General features: G+C 43.3%; 1 protein-coding gene across 1 annotated transcript in view; it reads left to right on the top strand.

Annotated features, from left to right (window-relative positions):
* The window catches only part of tyw1 (tRNA-yW synthesizing protein 1 homolog (S. cerevisiae)), a 92,319-nt gene that overhangs the window by 41,548 nt on the left and 33,223 nt on the right, over window positions 1-17,548 (top strand). The window contains exons 12-14 of the mRNA XM_034700880.1: window positions 1,753-1,930; window positions 6,712-6,847; window positions 16,489-16,599. Of these exons, the coding sequence (XP_034556771.1) occupies window positions 1,753-1,930; window positions 6,712-6,847; window positions 16,489-16,599 (425 nt within the window). The remainder of the gene's footprint in view (window positions 1-1,752; window positions 1,931-6,711; window positions 6,848-16,488; window positions 16,600-17,548) is intronic.

A 17,548-nucleotide genomic window follows, 5' to 3' on the forward strand; every position in this document is an offset into this window, starting at 1 on the left:
CACGTACTCTTAAATTAAATGGCATCTGCTTGAGCTACAGCAATATTACATTAAATCCCCATGACAGTGTATGAAACTTTTCCCTCTAAGCTTTTCCCGTTTGTTTACTCCCTGCCTCGATCACAGTCTCGGCTTGTCACACAGCTTTTAATGCATCCTACTGTCAGCAGGAAGCAGACTACCTTTATTTCCCTTTACCTCACGTCTCCAAATCCAAAAAGCTCCATGATCCGATCAGTGCTGATTACGTCTACATAAACAAATAAACCCTGCATCAGCTCCTCTAAGTCTTTGTTGGCTGTGTAAATAGATAGTTCCCCTCGCCTTGTGTGTGCAACATTACCTGTTTGTTAATTCTATCGCCCCTGGCCGGGATCCAAATGTGTCCTCGGCAGGATAATATTTCCCTTTTGTGTAACTATAACTAATAGAAAGTGAGCCTTGATTGCTCACTCCTACATTATTTCATCGGGTCAGGGAATCAATCCAATTAACAGCAACATTTGATGCCTATGGCCGAGCTTCATCAGGAGTTTAACACGGCATTTAAACCTTTAATCTAAATGAGTTTTTGTCTCATGTTTGATTTAGTCATCTTAAAGTTTTTATAGCAACAACCTATTAAATTTTATAACATTTTCCCCTCATTCTCAGGACCTTATGCTGAGCACACTTTTACAGCCCCCTGTGGTCTCTGCTGGTGGACACAGAAGATTCTCCTCTCCTCTAGTCTCTTCTATCTCCTCTCCTCGCCTCCTCTAGTCTCCTCTATTTCCTCTCCTTCTCTCCTCTCCTCTCCTCTCCTCCTCTAGTCTCCTCTCCTCTATCTTCTCTCCTCTCCTCTCCTCTCCTCTCCTCTCCTCTCCTCTCCTCTCCTCTCCTCTCCTCTCCTCTCCTCTCCTCTCCTCTCCTCTCCTCTCCTCTCCTCGAGACCCCCTCCCCACCTCCCCTGGTCTCCTCTCCTCTCCTCTCCTCAGGTCTCCACCCTCTCCTCTAGTCTCCTCTATCTCCTCTCCTCTCCTCTCCTCTCCTCTCCTCTCCTCTCCTCTCCTCTCCTCTCCTCTCCTCTCCTCTCCTCTCCTCTCCTCTCCTTTTCTCCATTGGTCTCCTCTATCTCCTTTTCTCTCCTGTCCTCTCCTTTCCTTTCCATTCCATTCCTCTCCACTCCTCTCCTCCTTAGTTTGCCACTCTCTCCTCACCCTATCTATCTCATTTACTCTCCTCTCCTCTCCTCCTCTAGTCTCCTTTCCTCAAGATTCCTCTTCTCCTCTGATCAACTCTATCTTATCTCCTCTCCTCTCCTCTCCTCCTCTCGAGACCCCCTCCTCTCCTCTTCTGGTCTCCTCTCCTCCTCTAGTCTCCTCTATCTCCTCTCCTCTCCTCTTCTGGTCTCCTCTCCTTTCCTCCTCAGGTCTCCACTCTCTCCTCTATCTCCTCTCCTCTCCTCTCCTCTCCTCTCCTCTCCTCTCCTCTCCTCTCCTCTCCTCTCCTCTCCTCTCCTCTCCTCTCCTCTCCTCTCCTCTCCTCTCCTCTCCTCTCCTCGAGACCCCCTCCCCACCTCCCCTGGTCTCCTCTTCTCCTCTAGTCCTCTAGTCTCCTCTCCTCCCCTTCTCCTCTCCTCTCCTCTGGTCTCCTCTCCTCTCCTCTCCTCTCCTCAGGTCTCCACCCTCTCCTCTGGTCTCCTCTCCTCTCCTCTCCTCTCCTCCTTTGAATGTTGCAGGACATTGATTGAGTCTAAATCTCCCCCTCCAGGTGTCCCAGGAGTGAAGCCTGAGCGGTATGAGGAGGGATTGAAAGTTAAGCACTGCGCCCTCTCCCTGGTGGGCGAACCAATCATGTATCCGGAAATCAACACCTTCATCCGCCTCCTCCACTCCCACAACATTTCCAGTTTCCTGGTCACTAACGCTCAGTTCCCACAGGAAATCAGGTAAGGGCGAATCAATCACACACTCACTCTTTCTTTGAGGTGTTTTATTTACTTCTTGAATCCAAATATCCTCTCCAGACAATCTGTTTGACCTATTACTGTACTTCTGTTGTTTATTTCTATTTCCTGCCTCAGTAAGCTGTTCTCTTTGTCGTCTGGGAGGATGAATTAGAAAGCAGGGCACATTGGTGTGTGTGAGCTGTTGCTTTGTTTCCTAGCAGGAAGGATCAAAGGTTTGAGCCTGCACACTTCTAAGTGCTGTGTGCCCTTTAGGAAGGAGGAAACAATGTTTAACAGCGATGTTTAACAAAAAAATCAGCAAAACAAAAACCTAATGAGCGCTTTGAAAATCACAAGCAAGCTATTAAGTGAAATGTTGATGCTGCAGGAGCTTCAGAGATGGACGTACTTTTTAAAGAACTGTTTGCACGACCGGGTGCTGCTAAGGATTAGTGAAATGTTCTGTTTTTGGTTGCACTGTCACTTTATTAGCATCAACCGATGATTGTTGATTCTGGGGTTTTATGCTGAAACATGTCGTGACTCTCACGGCCAAATTCCACCCGTTCTGATAGGTTTCTATTCTAGTCAATGTGTTAACTTCCACTGGATCCACTCTGTTGCGTTCCGGCTGCGTCTCTGATCCGCAGATCAGAACGCAACGGATCAGATATGCAAGACTTTTGCTGGATGCAGGAGCACGATGACGCATCAATCACCACAGAGCAGATGGAGCGGGACAGGAAGTCAGGTTTCACCAAAACAAAATGCAAACATCCCGTTAATTTTCAGAATAAAACACTCTGTGTTATCACCAGATCGTATTTCACTTAACTACAACAACAAACCGTCATGACGATCGGAGCCAGGCCTGGAGTCAACAGGTCAGAGGTTTTCAGAGGACCAGAAAGACAACATGGATGAGGAGAGGAGGAGGAGAATCCTTGATTCAGGGATTGCCACGGGAAAACCTCGGTCACATGACTCCAGCTTGACCGGAGACGGACCGGACACGGATCAGGTGGAGGTCCCGTGTTCGACCGCTCTCTGCTCTCAACAAAAGCAACTTCTGCACCAAAGCGATGAAGAAATATCTGTGACCAATAGAGCTGTCAAAATAACACGTTAAATTCAATCACAAATATAATCACACATTCAGAAAATGAACACTCAGATTCATCGCATTCTGACATCACACACACAATCACATGCAGAGATGTGCTCCAACCTCTTAAACCATGAGGTGAGGCCTTGTCTTTTTCTGGAGTGTGTAGCATCAGTTAACTTGCCTCATACTTGTCTCCATACAAATACAAATTAAATAATAAGATAAATACAAACACTACTCCTATCACTGTTTTAAAAGCATTGCTTTGATACCTCATTCAACAAAACTCCTCCACACACAGTGCTCTGAACTTAAAAAAAGTGACTTTATCAAACTTTATTTATGAAGACTGTAAACACTGCAGGGACCAAGAGAGGAAGACAGTAACAGAAAGTATGGTAATGCAGCTACTAGTCTGCTATAATGCAATGCCTTCACATTATTGATCTGTGGGATAAATTGTGATTATTTGTGAAAAATGTCACACCTGTGTTTCTGCTGTCAGTGAGTTCATCTTGAGTTCCCCATGCAGCGGGACTTGTACTTATTGCTGTGCTGAAAATCAAAGCTCTACTACAAGAGTTCAGGTCGCTCTTTTTGTTACCATTTCTCTTTGGCAGAGGAGTTCATTGAACCAGTTCCCACAGGCACGGTCCCAAACCTGATGCACCGACAGTAACTCAATGAAAAATTCATAAAGACGATACGACCTCAGAAGGCTTTGTGTGCAGCAGATTGTACCGTTCACACTCTCTCTCTCTCGCTCTCTCTCTCTCTCTCTCTCTCTCTCTCTCTCTCTCTCTCTCTCTCGCTCTCCTTCTCTTACACACTCCTTTCTTTGTATTTAAAACACAGGAGTATTTGTGAGCATGAACATGTGAAGTTTTCTGACGGAGGTAGAAAAACACACTGAGCTGACGTCAGAGTGTCAATTTTTCCAAACACAACAGCCTCCACTCAGCGCTCTGAGCTGTGGCTGACTGCACCTCTCTGACATCTCTTTGTGTGAGGAGATAAAAGAAGGAGCCCTCTTCCATTACATGTTCGGGACGCAGAGTGAAGTTTAAGAAGAACCCTCAAAAAGTGCTTTTAACAACACTGTCATGCTCTGAACAAAGCAGCAGAGACACGTCGTCTTATTAATGCTGCTGGTTCACAGAAAGGCTCTTTTTGCATTTGTGATTTACTCAAATAGCAAATTTTTCTTAGCTGCATTCAGGTATGTTGCTTCCTAGAAATCAGAGCATTTGTCAGTCTTCATTTTGAAACTCAGGTTGGTAAGAATTAAATCTATTTTAAGCATGTCATCCCCGTCATGCATACACTCATTTTCTGAGATTACCTTCCTAATTTCCTGAAGCTGTGTTGGCAGCGTCTGAGCTCTCGGATCACTTCTGACTAATACGCTTTCACGGACACACCCACACCTGAATGTCAAGGTCGTTTTCTTCAAAGTTAGAGTCCTCACAAGGAGACAGGCTGCTTTTCAAACGTGCTCTGCTGTAAGGAGGAAACCATATGGTGCATCAGTTGATCCACAACGACGCTTGTGTTTCTGCTTCAGATGAAGTTTAGCTGTTTTGCACAGAAGTGATGATACATGTCATTCTTGATTTAGAGGTACTTCTGGTTTCTTTTGAACGTATTAAAGATAACTTTTTAGAAACAGGAAAAAATAATGAAATAAGAAATAGATATTGCAAATTATTTGGTTTGCGAATACTTCTCTGTCCGCTTTTAATTTGAGAGTAGGAGGAGGGCCCTTCTCACTGAGGTCAAAGTGAGGGCTAGAGGATGCTCTGTATCTGTACCAGGGATGCAAATTTCAAGTATTCTCTATGATCGATCTTTGGAAATGTTACAGCTGGGGTTGGTAATCAGATTTAGATCCACTTTTTGTCATACTGGTTAAAATGATCTTTATGTCCTGATGGTAATCAATACATAATGTGTTCCTAAAAAAGAGTGAAAAAAAGCTGCTATCTACAGCCGGAGTAAACCTGGGAAAACACCAACCAATCACCGTTTTTTGGCTCCCCAAATTTTAAACCAATCAAATTCCGTCCAGCCGTTCTGCCCTCCTCCACGTTGAGCTTTAATAACCGGTCACTGTCGGCCGTGATCACGCCAACCAACAAAACAACAATCAATGTTTGAATGAATGAAGAACTTCTCTCCTCTCTCCCACTCGCACACTCTACACCTCTCCTGATGCCTTCACTGACCGTCAACACTGTAGGAATTAAGAACATCTACACTGAACACGTTTAACAAACAGTAGATCTGTTACAGTATTATATATGTGTTATAACTTTTCTCCTGATATCGTGTCACTGGTACAACTGGATAATGCTAGCATGATAGTTGTGAGTACTAACAGCAGCCATGTTTGTTTGTGTTTTTAACTTTCACTATGATAATGTTTTGGTGAGGACCGGTTTTGAATCAGTCACCATCATATGGTCGAGAATCAGCGGCGCTCGTACATGTGAGCGGGGGGGCGTCGTTTTGGAGGAGCTCCGAGGGAGGAGGGGAGGGGTTAGACGGAGTCATGAGGAAAAGCTACATTCAAATTCATGCTGGTTTTCCGAGACTGCCAACCCTAGCTTTAATAATCAATTATCATTGAGTTTTTTTATGTAAAAAAAAAAGATGTTTGTTGTACGTAGTTAGTTTGGGTAATCAATACTCAATTAATTGTTCACATCCCTACTCTCTACATTTGGCTTTAACATTAAATTTTCATATCCTGATGTTTACCTCTGTCCCCCTCGATGCCCTTTAACCTCAAATCTGGCGCCGTCACCCCATCTTGAAGTTTTGCAGCTCGACACACCGAGTCTGACATCGCCGGTGTGTCAGCTAACTTGTGTGTGACAGTCTGACTTAATATGATCATGCAGATTTAAGGCAAAGACAGCAGCTGTCAGCTATTTTCTCCTGTCTGGTTCACGATGAGCTGCTGCAGTTTGAGCCTCTTGTCTGTGAATATTCTGTACAGTCACCAGAAATAGACGGAGCTAACTCTTGTCTTATTGCATGAAGACAATACTGGTTACTTCTGCCTTCTTCACTATGTCTTCTCTTCTAACAAATAAATGTATCTCCCATTAAAGACACATAAAAGAGAAAAGGGTAATGCTATTCCTGTTTTAGTTGTGTGAATGTTTTATACGTATTTGTGTCTGTTTACTATTCTGGTGCATTCTCCTGCTCTTACAGATTGTGCCAGAGGGCAGCTTCTAGCAAATACGTTAATGTCTCTCCTCGTTTAATATTGATGAGAAGCACTCCTAGTTTTATACGGCTCCTTCCCCTCTCCTCCCTCGCCCCCCCAATTAACAAACACGAGCCCAAGCAACTGATTTGTTGCATTTGGCACGATCACACAAAGTGTTTGATTTCATGTTGTTGCATGCATGTGTAAAAGTCTAGAGGAGGGGAGGCAGAGCGGAGTGCAGATCTGTATTCAGCTCTGAAACAAGTCTGCTTCAGGGAGCTGACACACACAGGAATGTGTTTACTTCAAGATATTTAAGGGTTTGATGACATGAAAAGTTTATCATTCTGTTCTGTTTCCTTTAATGCCTTCCTAAGTTCAACACCATCTCCCTCATGAACGACCTTATCATCCTTCTCCTCCTTTCTCCTCTGTATCTTCTGTCTTTAACAGGAACCTGGTGCCAGTTACCCAGCTCTATGTCAGCGTGGATGCCAGCACCAAAGACAGTCTGAAAAAGATTGACAGACCACTTTTCAAAGACTTCTGGCCTCGCTTCCTGGACAGCCTCAGAGCGCTGGGAGAAAAGGTACGCTGAGCAGTAGTTTGAGACTTGAGCTGTTAAAAAAACATATGATTATTTCCTCTCTTCCTCTCCTCTCTCTGCAGATTAATACTCTATGTTTTATGCATGATCGCTGTCAGTGAATGCACATTTTGGACAGTTTTCAAAATGTAGTTAACTTCTGCTTTGAATAGGGTAACTCAGGCAAACTATTGGCAGCAGCTCTGCAGAGTCAGAAGCTTTAAGGTGCCAAATATGAAGGTAAATATGTTGCAAAATGCACGAGCTTGTAGACTTGATGTTGGAACCTGAAGAATATGATTTGAAAACTTGTGGATCAAAAATATGAACTTGTATGTTTCATTTTTCACCTAAAAAAATCCACACACATGTGAACTGAATTTGAAGTTACAGAAAAAAAATAACTACATGGGAGAATGTGGAAAAAATGTGAACTTGCATTTTGAATATTATTATTGATATTTATGGTGGCGTCCGTTTATTGAGTGCTCAATCATAGTGCTAATCTACCAAAACGTAGCTTTTGTTATAAACTTACCCTGGGTTGGTGAGCCATAGTGGAGTCATAAAGCGGTGCCTAGCTGCAGGAGGACAGCAGAGCAAAACAGCGCTTCGTCTTCTGATTTCTGATTGGTTAACCCCTCACCTGACCTCTCACCCCCCACGGCTCCAAGTGCAAGTTTGTTTCGCAACCAAGCGGCAAACTCCGGTCTCAAACGATGAAGCCAATGCGGAAGTGATATAAACTGCAATACATCGAAAATCCGCTTGAGGCTGGCTGCAGAAACACCGGAAACCACATTGATATGAATGGGAAAAAGACGATCTTTGCAGCATTAATAAACATGTTTACAGCCTGGTTCAAAAAACGGCTTGGCCCTACAAAGCTAATCTCTCTAATGGCACACACTGTACGGGGGGTGAATTTTTTTCTAACGTGACGGTTAAGAAGATATTAAGATTATGAGTTTTGCCCAAATAAGGACATGACTGACGTGACTCCCGGTCGGGAACACACAGCCATTGGCTAAGAGACTCACACTACGTCACACTCTGCCTGGTTGAGTTCCGCATTTCCAATATGGCTGCTGCCGTCGATTTGCTTCAAAACAGCTCTCAGGAACAGATGGGTGACGTCATCGATACTACGTCCATATGTTATACAGTCTATGTTCGCAACACGTTATCGCAAGAAATGTTGCAAAAGTCAAGCGTGCAGATTCTTCACTTTGAAATACAAGAAAGCACATTTGTGAAGTTATAGGGACCGATTTGAGAGGTTGTAATCACTGAGTTGTGGTTGTAAATATCAATCTACACGTGTGAATATTTTTTGTGTGACTTCACATTCAGAACACGGTTGTGTGAATATTTTTTACAAGTGAAAATTTTCAAAATACAAGTTCATATTTTTTCCACAAGCTCCCATGTAGTTACTTTTTTTCCTGTAACTTCAAATTCAGCTCAGGTGTGTGAATTTTTTTTACAAGTGAAAAATGAAACATACAAGTTCAGATTTTTGATCCACAAGTTCTCAAATCATATTCTGCAGGTTCTCACATCAAATCTACAAGCTTGTGCATTTTGCAACATATTGACCTTCACAGCCAAAGTCCAAGCAGGGAGTTTTCCCTTCATGTAACGTTGGTGCTGAAAGGTGCAGGACAGGAATGCATATGCTGCATGTTTTCACACCTAAGGTCATATCCATGTTCTCATTCTTCATCCTGTCTACCTTCACTTTGCCTTAACTCAACACCAAGTTCACATTTAATCAGAATAGACTGCCAGACTCCAAATATGAGTCATGTCAAGGCACAGTCATTGATCCTCTGTGTGATGGAGAGCTCATGATGACATGTTAGTGGACTCTCTGGGAGAACTGAGAAATGCTTGAGTTGACCACACATGAATACAAGAGATTCCACTTATCAACAATAACTGGAGAGCATTATGTGGATTTTTTGGCTTTGGCATGCTCAGAGCAAAATTTCACTCCCTTTGTTTGAAGCATTATGTTGTAAATGTTTAAATGCTGCTCACCAGAAGAGTATTCTGTTAAACATTTAGGATCAAATTTAAAATCACAAAGACACTTTATCCCTTTCACATTCCACAGTACACTTCAATCTCACCCCGTCCTGAAAACAGACTGACGCTCCAAAACAGCCGAAGATCTCACCAACAAAAGTTCCCTTCTATGAAAACTGTGAATAAATTCACAGTTTTTGTGAATTCTAATAAAAACAATTTCTTATCTCTGACTCAGGATCAGACTTTCAGAGGTGGCACATTCTTCCATCTTCTGCAGAGTCATCTTTTCAGGTTTAGAGTGGATCAGATAAAAGCTGCTGCCTGATTAGCTCCTCTCAGAGAGCACAGATTGAGATCCATCATCCACTGCTCATCCCTTCCAGCCTGCGGGGGGGCTGGAGTCTATCCCAGCTGCTATTAGGCGAAAGGTGGGGCACACCTTAGGGCTCACATATCGAAGCAAACAGCCAGACACTCTCACTTCTTTGGGCAATTTAGAGTCACCAGTTGACCTCATGAGCATGTTTTTTTGGACCGTGAGGGGAACATGCAAGCTGCTCCTGCGCCGGCACAGGAGGGAGGATTGGAACAGGAAACCTTCTCGCTGTGAGGTGACAGCACTTACCTCACCACGGTGCAGCCCACAGATTGAGATGTCCTCTGTGTTCGCCAACTTCTAATGCAATGGCTGCAAGATGCCAGCAAATGTCAGGTAGCCTTGAAAACCCCTCCACACTTCCCTTAAGTTGAGAAGGGCAGAATTTTATTGATTCTTGGAACTTTTAACGGCAGCTTATCAGAGTTGATAAGCCACCCTGTCTACCTTCAGAGGTGTACATTTCTATTAGGTGTTACTCTTATAGCGGTTTTTAAAAAAAGTGCATCCAATAACCTTGTGTGCCTTTTCATCATTCCAGAGCAGAGGAAGTCCATTATCGCAGCCCGCATCGAGCCATCAGACCTCTCGTGTAAATCGATTCCCTCGGTTAGTGTTCCCTAAAAAGCCAAAGTGTAGGAAAAAAGAAAGTGCTTAGGTGTTATTATGGAACAACCTTGAGAAAGATGTAAGCTGTGAAGCCTCTTAAAGAGAGCCTCGATTACACCCATCCGTTATTGGTCCTCTTCCTATTGTTTAATGCTTTAGCAGGCGATGGACAAATACATTATCACCCAGCGTGAGGTGTCTTTAACGGCACAGTCTGAGACAAATCACCGGCGATGGATCATTGCGCTCTTATTGCTTCTAGATCACCGTTTTCACCACAGGCCGATGAGTACGATCAGCATGAGGGGACAGATCAATACCCATACAGTAAACACTGTCATTGCAAACTTGTTTTTCTGTCTGCTCTTTGCAAAGTCTGTTAGTCTTCACTGCATCCATACATGATGCTTATAACAGCAAAGAACTCAAACATCTCAGAGACCTCCCTCTGCTGCAGAAGTCCTTCTACAACCTGATTAGATGCAGATGTATCCATGTTTTCTACTTGAACATTTATGAGAAGCCAACATCATGCATATCTAATGTTTGCTGCTGATAATCAAGAACATGTTATCATCACAGAGTCCTGCAGACGGACACTTTGGCCCTCAGGCACTTTCACTGCACACCTCCAAGGATCTCGTTATTTTGAGTACCTCAACACAATCAGAGGAGTTGGAGAAGCAGCATTTCTTTTTCAAGCTATGCATGGGATGATAGTGGCTCAGAGGTAGAGCGGGTTGTCCCTTTATCTGAAGATTAGCATTAGCTTGATCCCTGGCTCCTGCTTCCTACATGTTGAAACCATAGACTGTATAGATAATGGACGTAGTATCCGTGACGTCACCCATCTGTTTCTGAAGCGCTGTTTTGAAGCCAATCATTGGCTAGAATCATATTGGAAACATAGACTGTAAATATAATGGACAGCGTCGCTCCACCTTTTCCCATTGTACGGTTTTGAAGCCAAAATATCCCGTTCCAGAACGCTGCCATCTTGTAAATTTTCTGCAGCCAGAGTCTGCACAGTAGGGTTAAACAAGGGGTTCAAATCGACAATGGGTTAAAAATGTCACATTCCATCTCCATCTTCAAGAAAAAGCTAAAATTGCAACTTCTGACAATTTCTGATTAATTTACTGATCATATCAATGCACCCACTATTTTATTTGTCACCACAATATTGGGATTGTCTGTTGTGTGTTTGTTATTTGTCTGTTAGTATGTCTTCTTCTAATTGGCACAAAATCTCCACTAAACAAACTCCATAATTTCTCTATTCCCATCGACAACTTGCCCCTCTTCCCCTCCCCTCAGGTTAAGAGTCTGGGTGTCATCCTCGACAGCACCCTCTCCTTCACCTCCCATATCAACCACGTCACCCGCTCCGCCTACTTTCACCTCCGCAATATTAACCGTCTCCGTCCTTCACTCACTCCCCACTCCACCGCCATTCTTATTCACAGCCTTATCACCTCCCGTTTGGACTATTGCAACCCCCTTCTGTTTGGTCTCCCCCACAAAACCCTCCATAAACTTCAACTGGTTCAAAATTCAGCCGCCCGTATCATCACAAGCACCGCCTCCATCCACCACATCACACCCATCCTGCAACAGCTCCACTGGCTCCCCATCACACACCGGATCAACTACAAAATACTTCTCCTCACCTTCAAATCCAACCAACCTCGCCCCTCCATATCTCTCTGACCTCCTCCATACTGCCACACCCGTCCGCACCCTCAGATCCTCCTCCTCCATCCACCTCACTGTCCCCCCCCTGCTCGCCTTGTTACCATGGGGAGCAGAGCCTTCAGCCGCTCTGCTCCCCAGCTCTGGAACTCTCTCCCACCTGACCTCTGTAATACTGACTCACTCCCACATTTTAAATCCAAACTCAAAACCCATCTGTTTATTATTATGTTGTTGTTGTATCTCATCTGTTGCCACTTTATTTGTGGGATATTGGGCCCCCTATTAGAAGCTTTAAACAGCTTCCTTGAGGTCACCCCTTTCCACACATCCAACCATTGTGAAAATGTTTTCTGAAAATATATACATGCATGTTTTGTGATGATGTGTGTGAATAAATTAACTAAACTTTGTCAATCAAAGTAAACCCGGATGTAAAACCACGTTTTTTTAACCTCTAATAACTAATGAAAGAGAAACTTTTCAGAAAAAAGAGTCCTTGAACACAAAACAGTCAAATACTAACTACATATCAACACAGCATACACATGTGAGAAACATTCATACAACGTGTATTTATTTTTTAAAGTGCGACCAAATTGAGGAGACAGAGTTTTTGACCTATACTGCAGACAGCCACTAGGGGGAGCAGTTTTTGTGGCGGCCTCACTTCAAGCCAAGCGAGATGACATCCATTTTGTATAGAGTGTATGATTGGATATGCTGAACTCAACCTAACTTCTGTCACGGTAAAGAGGCTGACATGCAATGAACTGCAGTTTTTAACACTTCTGCATTGGCTTCAATTCTCACGACCTGAGGTTGCCGCATGGTTGTAACACACAAATCAGTCCTGAAAGTTCAGCCACTAATGTTTGAGTTAAAAAGGTCCTGATAAGCAGCCTGACACGGCCTCTGCAAACACTGCATGAGTGTGTGTTTAGGAGAGAAGGTGACAGCGTAGTGTGAAGTCCTTTAAGAGGTCAGAAGACAAGAATGACTGCTCTGGAAGAAGAGTCGTTCAGCAGTCTCATGTCCACTCCACACGTTAAACAAAGCAGCGATGACACCTCTTCTCTGAACTCTGCTCTGTGGAAATGTCAGCACAGATTTTAATTATATTCCACATAGACGCACTTAGCAGCCTCTCTCCTCCTGAATTGATTCCAGTTGATATCTGGCATGACGATACGGGTTCCTTTGAGTTAGCGTGATGGGTTTGAAGAGTTATAATTTGAATCACAGCTCCGGTCTTTTGATCTGTCACTTAAACTGAAGCTCATTGTGGAAGCGGACTAAATTCAAAGGCTTGATATTTTGCTTATTCTTTTCTGTAACTTCACTAAAGTACCCGGTTCTGATGGATTTGCATGGTGGGTAATGGTTGTTAAATGAAGATAAAATGGAAGAAGGCATAGCAGGACATCGTTTGCTCTTTGGCATATTCAAGCAGGGATGTTTTATTGCATATTTTATAAATGAGTTAAATATTTAATCTGAAAGTTAAATTCTCCAAACCACTCTTCAGTCATTTAACTTTCATGACTTTAAAAACACACTTTTACTCCACATTCATCCATAAAAGCGTTTGTTGTTATTAAGCAATGTCAATTAATTTGCTTCCACACCCCAGAATGTGTCGAGTCTGCATCCATGTGGGCCATGTGCTCTGCAGTCTGATAATGTGCTTTTTCTACGCAGCTTCCCAGTTTCCCAAAATAAACTCCCTCTCTGCCCCGTGTCCCTGCCTCAGCTCCAGATTCCTAAGTCTCCATTTCACGGTGGGCTCTATCTTCATCCTTCCTGAGCTCTTATCCCCCCCCCCCCTCTCCTCTTAGCTCTCCGTGTGACAGCTCTCCTCCTCTCCTCCACCTGGCCTCGCTGTCAGTGTGCTGGGGGGATTGATAGAGTTGTGCCTTGGTGTCGGATTTGGAATGAAGACAGCTTGAAATACCTCACCTTCCTACTTCCCACCGGCCAATTATCCCCTTCCCTGCTGGGCTGAAAGGAGCTTGTGTTTATAGATAACCTCCCAGTGAGATAGGGAGGGAGCTCTGTCTACTACCATCGTCATCTACCTGTTTCTTTATGTTATCGTTTTTTATGTTCTGTCCTCACAACTCACCTTCTTTCATCTCATCCGCTTGTCTTTGTTCCTTCCAGCTACAGCTTCAGTAATCCTCCTCCACCTTCTCTTTAGAAACAACAATAGCCTGAATTTAGACCACAGAGCTGTGGGCACTGCTTCCTCTATATGCAGGGAAAGTTAATTAAAGTTAGGGTATGATTGAATCCAAAGCCAAAGATGGATCTTGCATCAGTTTATTAGTTATATGCCATAAATAGTCCAGTCATATATCTAATTTTAAGCACAAACAACACATAGAAAGCCTGCATGAAAATTAAATTTATAGTAGATGAAGTGCATGGAAACATAAAGCCCACATTGTAAAGACCTGTGTCAACCAGAGTGGCTGCAAGTGTAGATTATTTTGCACTGCCTCTTTAATTGTGAGATGAAATGCAAAGGGAGTTTCTGCAACTTAAGAAGAAATACTTTCAAAATGCAAACAATATAACCCCTTCAGAGGCATGGTGCACATGCAGATTGTAGCATTTTTCTTTTTTTTTGCTCACACAGCAAAGTGTGTGATCTGAAACACAGTGTCACACAGCAGACACTGTTTCAGTAAATATGCTGTGCCTCAGACTCTCATCATTCACTCCAGCTCGGCAAATCCTGAACATATGCAGGTCTGCTGCAGCAGTTGTTGGGCTGTTTGTAAGCATGCATAAAGCAGACAGGAAGCAGGTGGTTGACAGGACAGCTGTGAGCTGCTGTGCTGTCTGATGAGGACAGATGTTACTGATAACAAACAGGAGTGAACGTCAATATGAGAAATACCTGAGGATGAAATACTGGAATGTGAGAGTTGAATAATAACATACCTCTTCTTCTCCGCCGCCGAAACCCTGATCCACGCCTTTATCCCTCCCAGACTCGATTACTGCAATATCTTCTATGGCCTTCCCTCAAAACAACTCAACAAACTATGATATATCCAGAACTCTGCCGCCCGCCCGCCTGCTCACCCACACCCGCTCCTGAGACCACATCACCCCTGTCCTCCAAAACCCCCCCTGGCTCCCTATCAAACAGCGCATACATTTGAGATCCTCCTCCATAACCAGGCCCCCTCTTACCTCACCGACCTGCTCCGCCATCACACACCCTCCTGTAACCTCCGATCCTCCAACGCCCACCTCCTCTCCCTACCACCTGACACCAAGCACCGAACCTGGGGGGGACAGAGCTTTCTCTGTCGCCGCCCCCATCCTCTAGAACACCTTACCACGAAACATTCAAAAGTGCCCCAACCTGTCTACTTTCAAAACACTCACTAAAACTCTCCTATCTAGAACTAGTGGTTTTATATGAATGTGCAAGAAAATAGCAGTGACAGCAGACTTAGGTAAATAACACACACAGCATGAATCTTTGTCAAAGAAGGGACAGTCACTTTTTTTAATTTCATGGTTGAGATCATCCAAACACGCAACTTATAGAGGCTCTTCTGATTCTAGTTTATAGAGTACCTACTATGCTTTGAATGAAGTAATAAAAATGTGGCTTTCTACTGAGGTAGAGGTACTACATTTCTCAGAACAAAAAGTGTTGCTTTAAAGGTGACATATCATGCAAAATAGACTTTTTAATGGTTCTCTACCTGAAATATGTGTCCCTGTCTACAAACCCCCCGAGAATGAAAAGAATCCATTCTGCCCCTGTTCTGATTTCTCCACCTTTCTGTAAATGTGTCTGAAACGAGCCGTTTCAGACTTCCGTGTTTTTGTTACGTAACAACAATATCCGGTCTGTCACGGAGTCAGAGCTCGGAGCTTGTTCAGCCCATAGACTGTATAAAATAATACTGAATCCCCTCCTCCGTTTTTCATTACCTGCACAAATATGTGCCAACAAGGAGCTTAGGAGGGAGGCATGCTAGTTGTAGGCTGTCTTAATAAACACAAAGGTCGGTTTTACTCCCCACGTCTGCAGATTTGAACATCTAGTGGATGATTTTTTATTCATCACGGATAAGTGCTAGCGCTAGTTAGCATAGCTACATAGCTACATGTTCGTAGCTGTAGCCCTGTACCAAGACACACGTCGACATACTGACAAATAAAACAACAAGAAACACTAAATCTGTGACCAATCCTTCAGAAAAGGTCCCGCTGCCTTTCTGGTAGAGGTCGGTTTTACTCCCCACGTCTGCAGATTTGAAGATCTAGTGGATGATTTTTATTTATCATGGATAAGTGCTTGCACTAGTTAGCATAGCCACATAGCTACATGTTCATAGCTGTAGCTGTGTACCAAGACACACGTGGACATACTAATAAATAAAACAACAAGAAACACTAAATCTGTGACCAATGGTTCAGAAAGGTCCTGCTACAGGCGCCTCTCCGTCAGGATCAGATTCTGGATCAGATTCAGAGGGTTGAAATAACGCGGGTCTGTGAGCAGCCGTGTATATTCAGCCAACATGTAAACATTAGATCAACGTGCTGGAGAGCCGAGGCACATCCACTTCCTGAGGGGGCGTGGTCAGAGAGAAAACAGAGTGTTCTGAGGAGGACTGAAGAAGAGGGCTTTTCAGGCAGACCAAAATCTGATTTCAAAGTGTTTTTTTGAGCATAAACTTTAAAGACATGTTTTGGGGACCTCTTAGACCAATATATATTGATGAAAAAAGCGTGATATGTCACCTTTAAAATGTTTCATTGAAAGAGGATGTTCAAGAGCAAGATATAGAAGAGGTTAAACTCAAATATACTAGATATAACAAAAGTATTCTTCATCAGTATCATGTTGTTGCTCTTTTCAACCTGTTTCTAAAACCTGGTCTCCCTTGTCTCCCTTCAGAGACAGAGGACGGTGTACAGACTGACCCTGGTGAAGGCCTGGAACGTGGAGGAGATGCAGGCCTACTCTGAGCTCATAGCTATGGGTCAGCCGGACTTTGTGGAGGTCAAGGTAAGGTTAAGCAGCAGCTTGTTTCCATCTCAGTTAATTTTTAAATTATCTGTAATTATTACTCTATCATTGCACCATCTTGATTCAGTGTTTCTCTGTAAATGTCCCTTTTTGCTTCACTGAGCTTTGATATTCATCTGAGAGCGACCCCGTCTTATTTGCTCCTCTTTAATGATTTTCCAGCCGGCTGTTTAATTACAGAAATAAGGAAATTAAAGTCTTAGCACATGTTATCACCTACCACACGCCCCCATCATCTGCGACTCCTCACGTCTGCACAGTCAAAGCTTTAAAAATGAGCATAAACATCTCAGAAACAAAGTCCTGCTGTATGTCCATGCTGGGAGTTGAATTTAATGGAAATTTAATTGGCAAAATTTCCCTTAAATCCCACTTCAAGGCCGTGAGACATCCCTAAATATTTCAGATGAAAGCAAAACATCAGCATCTTCCTCGTTAATCTTCCTGGCAGTCCACCAATTTAAACATCAAGGGAGCATGCTGAACAAACAACCTAATGCTCACACTCAGAGATTAACTCTCTTCAAGTTCTGGCCTTTTTCTGTTTAGTTTAATATCATTTTTTAAATGTTTCAACATATCCTGTTTTCTATCATGAATACTCCCACAAAGAGCCGAGAGGACATCCTCCTTTTGTCATCTGAAGCTTCATTATCTGAAAACTTCGGGGTGTGTTTGCAGTTAAGTGAATGTTTGTCTTAGTTAATGAGCTGGGTCTCTTTATTTAAGAGGGATTTAATTTGAATAATTTGTCACTGAGGTAGTTTGAATGTGATTTATGATCAAAGTAATTTGAAGTCTTTGTGGCGTTTACTCTGTTTATTTGAGTTTGTTCACATTATGTACAGATGATCACCTTCAACATTCAGACAGGTGATGTTTTTCTTTTAAAGGAAACATAAAAGGGGCGCTGCTGGCCTAGCGGTCT

Source organism: Notolabrus celidotus, chromosome 14 (genome assembly GCF_009762535.1).
Source record: "Notolabrus celidotus isolate fNotCel1 chromosome 14, fNotCel1.pri, whole genome shotgun sequence".
NCBI classification, from domain to species: Eukaryota; Metazoa; Chordata; class Actinopteri; order Labriformes; family Labridae; genus Notolabrus; species Notolabrus celidotus.